Below are 8,662 nucleotides of genomic sequence, written 5' to 3'. Positions count from 1 at the left end.
GACCTGCCCCGGGGCTATGAGTTGCTGGGTGGGCCCAAGCCGCAGCGCGCACACACACGCAGAAGCCCGCGCCCCCACCTGGCCACTAGCGCCACCGAGGGGCTGGTGGATCATGATGCGGCTGTTGGGCATGGAGTAGCGCTTGCCCTTGCGGCCCGCGCCCAGCAGGAACGCTCCCATGGAGGCCGCCAAGCCGAAGCAGTACGTCTGACCAGCGGGATAAGGGGGGGGGCATGCGCAGGGGGGAACGCCATGGGAACGCTTGCAAGCTGCGGAGGGTGCGTTCTGCCAGGTGCAGTGCACGCCGCCCTGATAAACCACTGCTGGCGGGGTGTCGGTGGAACTGCCGGCACGCACGTGCTTGCACACGCCTGCCTTAGTCCCTGCCTTGGTAGCCGCCAGCCACCACCTCTGCACCCGCGCATCTCACGGGACCCGGCCATCGAAACGACCCACCACCCTCAAACCCCAATGCACCTGGACGTCCGAGCGGCAGAGGTGCATGGCATCATAGATGCCCATGCCGGCGGTGACAGAGCCGCCTGCGGGGCGGCACAGTGCGCCGATGCGGTGACGTAAGCAACCCCATCGAGGAGGCGGTTGCGTTTGGCCAACGTCGTGGCGCCACCGCATGTGCATCTCTTCCAGCTCAGCCCCCATCAACACCTCTGGACATGTCCTCGCGGGCAGGCGGCTACAAGGTTCGGTTGACCCACACACTCACATCCCCACCCTCACGTCCCGCAATCCCCAAAGCCCCCACCTGGCGAGTTAATGAAGAGCTTGATGTCCTTCCCAGGATCCTGCTGATCCAGCATCAGCAGCTGGCTCACCAGGGAGTCCGCCCCAAAGTCCTCCACCTCGCCGCCCAGGAAGATGATGCGCTGGCGCAGCAGCACACCCATCGGGTCCCCCCTCAGGTCGCGCGGCGGCGCCGCGGTCTGCTGCTCGGCTCGCACCACCCACGGGCGGTCCAGGCCCCTCGGCTGCTCCTGCTGCTGCGGCTGCTCCTCGTCAGAGCCAGGCGGCGTCCAAAGCGCGGCGCGCACGCGGGTGGCACCGAATGGGGCGCGCCGCTGCTGTGGCCGCAGTGTGCCCGCTGCAGCGCTGCTGTGGCTGCATGAGGCAGCCGCAAGCGAAGAAGACATAATGCCGCGCCTTTTCTTGGCCTTTGACCCTCTGTGCCGAGGAGCGTTGCAGGGAAGGCGACTGATCCCTTGCACGATCTGAAATCGCAGGGCAACGAAAGCCTGCACTCTAGCCGGAACCCGCCGCAGTACAACAGTTCAACCTTCGTTTCAATAATCCTGTGTCGCATTCACGTCAGCAGGTTGCATTGGGAAGTGACCGAGGCTGCCCTTGCCAGCGTAGCCCTCGCTGGCCCAGCGCAATTTATTCAAGGCTGCAAGTTCACTTTGAAAGCACGTTTTTTTGCCGCTACTCACCGCTGTTACGCCTCTGTACGTGGTACAGATCGCCTCCAGCGGCCACAACGACGCTGACAATGAGCTAAGAAGCTTATATGTCAGCAACTGAAATGGGCGCGCACTTTCAAGCAGGTGCAAGCGCACGTGTTCGTGCCTTGAAGCATGGCTGTGGCGAAGGGGTGCGTATGCACACCAACTCGAATGGTGCACCAGGCTTGTGACATGCACCATCCATCCCAATTTGTGTTGCACCACACTGGTCATGTGGACAGGCTGGCTTGTCGCCTGCAGGCAGCAAAGCTGGTTCGACTCCAGCATTGACTGCGCACACGAAGGTGCCGTTCGAGTTGACCAGGACGGTCTACTCGCGTGCGTCTCCTCCATCATTATGGTGTGCAAGCAACAGGTTGTGTATGCATTGCAGATTGTTGTCTGGGATTTATTCAGTTATTTGAACCTGGTCGCGCTCATCACAAGGTCTCAACCCAGCCAGATAGCAGGCTGTTGAAACAGCAGGTTCTCCAGCGCAAGTCGCTGGTGCAGGCTGGGGGTTTGCTGCGCTCCTACTTGGGACGCGATGCTGAAATTGGCCACTCCAAGCCAAAGGCTGACACCTGGATGCACCATGCTGGTGACGAATGCAGACCTTGCTGGGTCTAGCGGCTTCAATGCCGCTTGTCAGTTGTTACTCAGGACGCGCACCATGCTTGCCCGCCTCTTCAGTGATTGGACGAAAAAAAGTCTTAGAAAGGCCAGCAGCAGGTGTAATCCTCGTGTGTGTGTCACGTATGAAATTCAAGGGGTCGTAAGAATGCATGCACGGGGCAGGGCTGGGCGGGGAGGTCACAAGGGGCCGTCAGACAGGCGCATGGCCCAAAGGGACCGCGTGCACGTGCCTGTGCAGGCTCGCATGATGGAGAGCGATGAACCGTGCCGTGCTGGGTTCAAGGTGAGATGATTCTGAGCGGGTGGTCGCAGTTGTGTGCGGTGAGCACTCTTCCAGTGCATTGACATGCGCACGCACCAGGGAAGGGGCCACACTTGTGGGGCCACGAAGGACTGGGCTATGCGTCCACGGGTTGTAGAGTCACAACCTCGGCAGGTCATGACTAGACACGATCAGAAAGACACAGTAGGTGAGTAGGATGTCACAGAGGCTTTTGCGTAAATACTCTAACTGAGCACCAGCATCGACGCTGTGGGTCACCGAATGCCTGTTGTTGGGGTAGGGCTGCCGCATGACGTCTGGTGACCCGGGTGATCACTGTCACAACACGCGCGAGTGCCCTTCAGGGAATCCAACACTCAGCCCCAGCAGCTGCCATCGGCAAAACGCACTGCGCCCACGCCTGCAGGCACCGCCGCCCGTGCGCCCACAGCGCGCGCAGCGGCCGGTGGCGGCCGTTGGCCCGGCTTTGCGCGCCCGCCCGCACCTCAAACTCCCGGCTTTCCCCCGCATCATCGCCCTCCCCCTCATCCACTGTGTACATGTCGCTGCCCTCAATTCCCGCTCCTTCGCTGCTGGACCCAGCCGACCCCTCAATGATCAGCCCTCCAAAGGCTCCCGCTGCGGGCGGCTGCCCCCAACCCTCGGCCGCGCAACCCCTAGCCAAGCTGCCTGCATCTGCACCGCTGCCTCCCGCCACCTCAGCGCGACCACGGGCAGAGATGAGGGCGCAGTGCATGGCGTGGTCAAACTGGTTGATGCCCTCTAGGGTGATGGTCGACTTGGGGTCGAAGGGATCGCGGCAGACGAAGGACACCAGGCACATCTGAGTTGGGAATGGAGGAGAGGGTTGCAAGGGTTGCGCGGAGAAGCGGCGCCAGGCGTGCAGGCAGGTGGACCATGCCAACTCGTCTGATGGCCAGCGCTGGGCCCTGCAAGCACAAGAGGTTCACACTGCATAGACGCTCAGGTGCACAGTGCCTGCTCATTGCAGACGAGCTGCTCGCTTGCCCCTTGAAAGGTGGGGCCCACCTCATCGCTGAAGGGTGCCCCTGTGATGGCCTCCACCTGCTGCTTGAACGCGGCGGCGCCCTCCGCGCCTGGTGGCAGGCTCACCTGCTCGTTCAGGGGCAACACCAGCACGTTATTTTGGTAGCCAGGCATGTGTATGGGTCTGTTGCCGACGCACGGAATGTGACGCGCCTGAATTGCGCCTTTTGCGTCTGCGCAACGCCCCAGCGGCCACAAGTCGGCTGCCGAGGGCTCGTCGGACGTCTCGTCGACTGACCGAGTCTCGTCCCGCGGGCCTGCGCCGTGGCCAGGCTGGGCAGCAACTTGCTGCGGTGAAGACGCGCACCTGGTGCACCTTGCCCGCCACGTGGATGCTCACAATCGCCAACGAGGCACCCTCCTCGGGTGGCGCCGCTCTCGTCCAGGCGGGCAGCTTGGCACTGCAGAAGCGGCAGTGCGTGCCTTCCTGCTGGGACAGGCGCCGCAGCTGCCAGCGCGCCAGGCACTCTGCGACAAGGGTGGGACATCATGGGTGTATGGCAAACTTGGAAAAGCACTATCTCATCCATAATGCGGTTTGTGGGTGACGAGGGTGTGGCCCAGCCCGGCCCACCCGGACACCCGCTTGGCTCCCTCACCAGGGTGCAGCAGGCGCGGGCAATGGCAGGGGGCAAAGAGCTCCCCCCCCTCTGGCCCGCCGAGGCAGATCCAGCAAATGTCCTGGGCAAGGGGGCGTGTGTGTTGGGGGCGAAGTTGAGAGTTGTGAGTATGAGTGTGACAACACATGTAATGAGGCCAGCTTCAGGGCACGTGCACCTGGGTGGGTTGTCAGAGAGGAAAAGGTGCACTTGCACTGTACAATGCGGGCCCCCATCACGCGACACACAGGCCCCCATCATGTGACATACGTACATCGACAAGTACCAGTACACCTGATGTCCAGCATCGTGTTTTGCGCAATTTTTGCAGCAACACGACACATTTTTGTATGAGGGAAGACTTGGACCCACCTGCTCTTGGTCCATGGTGCAGTCCCCGCAGAGCTTGCCTTGGAGTTGAGTGTTCTGCTCCCGAGGCAACTGGCAGCCCTGGCGACTGCCAGTGAGCAGACCCCTGGCCATGCCGCGGCCACACACACACAATGTGGTATGTGAATAACCTCAGCTTGTGCACAGAGGTGTGAATAGCAGTGCCACGATGGCCCGCACCAAGTGATGCGGGTCGAGGCACCCGCGGCGGCGTTCAAACACTTGCTGGACGGCCCAAGCACGGCAGAACGCCCCGCTGTTGCATGCCAAAAAAAGGAGCGAACTTCAGAAAGCACCAAATGTGCCACTTACGATTGGGACGTCCGACACGCTTCGAGCTTTGCCGAGGGACACTGATCGGCACGGTGAGATCAAATCAGCGCCCGTTGACAATGGGCCGTGTAAGGCTTAGACTATGGTAAACAGCGCAGTCCTCTGTTCCGTGATATCTAGTCTTGACTGCAGCTGCGGGCGCTTGGTCAAGGTTCCCAATGACCAACACCTCCACCGCCGTTTCGGCCCACAGCAATGACCCTGGGCGACCGCATTGGGCTTATGCGCGCTCACTTCCTCGTGAAAGTACCAACACGCAACCGTGTCTGACCCTCTATTTGCTCGGTTGATGCTCAGCTGGCGCCCCAACTGACCACTGCGGCCAGCCAAGCCCCCTGATGCATGTTGTCTGCGTGTGGGCAGGCATTGCGTGTGCCGGGTTTCACGACCACCACCCACAGAGCGGCTGCAACCCCTCCTGCTGGCCGCTCGTCGGTTGCAATGAATGAATCATGACCACGAGCCAAGCGTTACACAAGCCGCCACACAACCGCCGCCACACGCGCGCGGCGCCTGCTGGGGCGTGCTAGCCGACTGCCGCACCAGCCTCCGCCTGCGCTGCTGCCGAGCACGCGTCTACTCCGGGTGGACGGGGATCTTGTGGATGCGCGCGGCGCTGGCGAACAGGTGCTCCGGCGCGCGGTCGGCCACAGCGCCGCGGGCGCCCAGGAGCTGCGGGTGGGGTGACAGGGGAAAAGGGGCCAAGCATCGGCATTAGCGACAGGGTTGATCGCAGCAGCAGGCGCGGCACTCGTGGCCCTCTCCGGTGCGCGCGATCCCCCACCACGCCGGCGTTTCTGAGGACCGGCTGCGGGGCAGCGGCTGTTCACGCAGCCCACCGCCCCCACCAGCGATTCTGCGTTTTGGAAGCACAGCCCCAGAGCGCGCCCGCAGCCCCCCCCCCACCGTGGCGTGCACGCCCGAGTTGACGAGGCGGCCCTCCTTGCGCCACTGCACAAAGTCGTCGCGCGAGTAGGGGGTGAAGCCCCAGTTGCGGCTGGTCACGATCTTCTGGCGGCCGGGGAACTTGAACTTGGCGCGGCGCAGCGCCTCGGCGGCCTAGCGCGGTGCATGAGGCGCGACGGAATTTGTTATGCTTTCGAAGAGGTGGGGAGCACTGGTAAACCACACCACCAAATAAAGCCTTATGCAACGTGCCGAGGCAAGCAGCGGCCGCGGCATCCACCAGCCGCAACCGCCACCACCAGCAGTAGCTGCCAGACCGCCACCACCCGGCCGCATTTGTGCCCTCATCCCACGCCACGCCAAAATCCATCACGACACACTGGACGGCCGCCTCGCGGCCGCCGCTCCCTCCCCCTCCTGCTGCCTGCGCCTCCGCCCTGGACTGCACTGCGCGCGCCCTCCCCCCCGCCATGCCCCCCCACTTGTGCTCACCACGCCCTGGTGCTGGTCCCTGCAGCGGATCGACATGAGGATCTGCCCGATCAGCACGCGCGCGGCCACGCCCTGGGGCTTGCCGAACGCGCCGCGCATGCCCGTCTGCAGCCGATCCGCGCCGGCGCACGAAAGCATCTTGTTGATGCGCAGCACGTGGAAGGGGTGCACGCGGACGCGGAGGTGGAAGGACTCCTTGCCGGCGTTCTTGGTCATGTACTTGTTGGCCGCCACGCGGGCCGCCTCCAGCGCCTCGGACGACACGTTCTCCTTCTCCCAACTGTAGTTATGGGGTTGTTTTAGGGGAGACCAGGATGGGGTGGGGGTGATTGTGTGTGTGTGTGTGTGTGTGTGTGTGTGTGCGCGCGCGCGCGGGGATGGGGTGTGTGCCAAGTGTGTGATGAAGACGATCGTTCGCCCCGGGTGGCGACCGAGCCTGCTGCCAGCGTCGCCCATCGGCCGTGAGGTACGCCCGGTACTGCAGCTGACACTGCATCTGCTGCTGCAGTCGCCACGTTGCTCGTCGTCCCCGGCGCTGCCAAGCATCACTGCTGCATTCCAGAGCTGGTGCGGAGTCGTCCCTGCTGCGACTGCTGTGACCAACCAGCAGGACCAGTTGGTGTCCCATCAGCAGCAGACTGGCTGCCCATGATCTAGAGGATCTGAGGTGATCAGCCAGCAATACAATGCGCTCACAGCCCCTCAATCAGTGCTGCTGCTGCTGCTGCTGCTGCTGCTGCCAGTTGCAGTATGTCCGCGCAGCATGGTGCTCTGCGCAATGTTGCGTTCTGCGAAAAGCCCACTGCGCCGGCCGCCGCATCTCAAACCATCACTGCGCAACTCGACTGGCCACACACCTCGCCAGGTGGACGCAGCAGGGGAAGGTGTCCACATCAGCCCTCTTCATGCCCACATCGTAGATGCGGATCTTGGGGTCAGGCACACCACGGCAGTACCTGCTCTTGGGGTACGGCTTACCCTTAGACTGCCTGTAGCAGCGCGCAGGCCCTGCGCACGCAGCAATACGAGGAGCGCGTCGTTTGGTGAGCGCCCTGTGACCAACGAGCTTGCCTTCACAAGAACGGGGCGAACGCTGCTGGTGAAGCAGCAGTCTCGCGGTGTGTTCTCGGCCTGCTGCTGCCCCTCCAAGTGCGCTGCCACCACAGCATAGCTACGGCAAATCGTTTGTCCACGGTTGTGCTGCTGTTGTGCCTGCTGCTGTGGATACACAGACGCCGCCCCACAAGGACTGCCGCGCCTCAGCGGGCGCTGCTCACTCCGCCCCATCTTGACAAATGGACGCTCGGTACAAGCCCAGTGGGCAGAAAGAGGACGACCAGCTGTGATGCGCACTGCTAAGCTGTGTGCAATGTCGAACTGGCAGTGCAGCGGGTGCTGCACCTTCAAAAGGTAATGCACTGAGAGCCAGGCAGCACAAAACAGCTAAAGATTTATGCAAAATTTACAGGTGACGGCTTGCGGGCTCATGCGCGTGGGGGCGTGATGTTCACTAGGGTGATCTGGCACAAGAGCGGCGCCAATGCTCACTTGCAGCGTGGCCGGTCGCTGAGACCGCTGCTGCGTGCGGCAGACATGATTGCGACTCACCTGGTAAGAAAGCATGGCTGCGGCATCATCTGACCACCTCGTTGGTACGGTGCAGGGGGTTTGACCGATTAGACGAGGGCAGCTTTCCAGCTTACCCAGGCAACACCAATTGCGTAGCAGCTCACGACGGCGAGGGCAGACATGGCATCACAAGCACAATCGTATCAACAGCCCTCAGGCAGGAAGAAGACGCCACCGATTGCTTAGGTGCGCAATGATGCCGGTGCAAGCCGCCACACGCCACCAAAAACGTGCCTCGCTGGCTCAAAAGACCGCTACGCGCACAATTGCACCAAATCGTTCCGATGAATAACGAAGCACCGTGATGCTGTACAGCCGCCACGACGGCCGCCGGATGTGCCATATTAAGCCAACTTTCGCCGTTCTTCGTACCCAACCGCAAACATGCCTGGTCACATGGGTGCCCAAGTGAAAATCACGCCATGACGGACGGCGCCAAGCGCTTGGTGATGAAGCTCGTTTCGCCCCTCCAAAGTACCCTGACATGTCGGGCCGAACAAATGGAGCTACAAATTCCAAAGAGGCGAGCCTGCGTGAAAATGGCTCCCTACCGCCTGGGACTGCTGCATTTCGTGTGTCGGGGCCTGCATCCGCTGCAGGAGGGCCCCCGGCCGCAGGCACTGGCGCCCCTCGTCACTCAGCGTTGGGCGCAGATCTTGAGAGCGGCGCGGCCGGCTGCGCGTCGCCGCCGACGAGCTCAAGCTCCCTCGAGGTGGAGGTGGCGGCGGCCATGAGGTTGGTGCCGCTCGCGCCGCGCCGGGGGATGGCCGCGGGCCCCGGCCGGCGGATCGCGATCGGCGCGCTGCCGGCGCCGGCCGCCGCCTGCAGCCGCCCCGACGCCGGCCGCGGCAGCGCCGCGGGCGCTGGCGGGTCGCCCGAAGGCGCGGGTG

At 63.0% G+C, this 8,662-nt stretch overlaps 3 protein-coding genes across 3 annotated transcripts; all 3 read right to left on the bottom strand.

The window, feature by feature from the left end:
• Nucleotides 1-477: 477 nt before the first annotated feature.
• Nucleotides 478-4,409, bottom strand: MNEG_11121 (ATP-dependent Clp protease, protease subunit; the record flags this gene model as incomplete). The annotated part of the gene is made up of 7 exons (XM_014040409.1): nucleotides 478-542; nucleotides 764-1,116; nucleotides 2,766-3,199; nucleotides 3,406-3,489; nucleotides 3,731-3,891; nucleotides 4,023-4,104; nucleotides 4,395-4,409. Coding segments are annotated over 7 exons (1,194 nt in total), but the record flags the coding sequence as incomplete, so codon positions are not given.
• A 912-nt stretch (nucleotides 4,410-5,321) lies between these two features.
• Nucleotides 5,322-7,738, bottom strand: MNEG_11120 (60S ribosomal protein L10; the record flags this gene model as incomplete). Its single annotated transcript, XM_014040408.1, has 5 exons — nucleotides 5,322-5,417; nucleotides 5,652-5,804; nucleotides 6,144-6,423; nucleotides 7,001-7,132; nucleotides 7,692-7,738. The coding sequence occupies 5 exons, from the start codon at nucleotides 7,736-7,738 to the stop codon at nucleotides 5,322-5,324; spliced, it is 708 nt and encodes a 235-aa protein (XP_013895862.1).
• A 667-nt stretch (nucleotides 7,739-8,405) lies between these two features.
• MNEG_11119 (hypothetical protein) lies at nucleotides 8,406-8,635 on the bottom strand (the record flags this gene model as incomplete). The annotated part of the gene is made up of 1 exon (XM_014040407.1): nucleotides 8,406-8,635. A coding segment is annotated over one exon (230 nt), but the record flags the coding sequence as incomplete, so codon positions are not given.
• Between the last annotated feature and the right edge of the window lie 27 nt (nucleotides 8,636-8,662).

This window comes from Monoraphidium neglectum, assembly GCF_000611645.1.
Source record: "Monoraphidium neglectum strain SAG 48.87 unplaced genomic scaffold scaffold02600, whole genome shotgun sequence".
NCBI classification, from domain to species: Eukaryota; Viridiplantae; Chlorophyta; class Chlorophyceae; order Sphaeropleales; family Selenastraceae; genus Monoraphidium; species Monoraphidium neglectum.
Note: the sequence above shows the minus strand (reverse complement) of the source record. Positions and strands in the feature narration are given on the sequence as shown.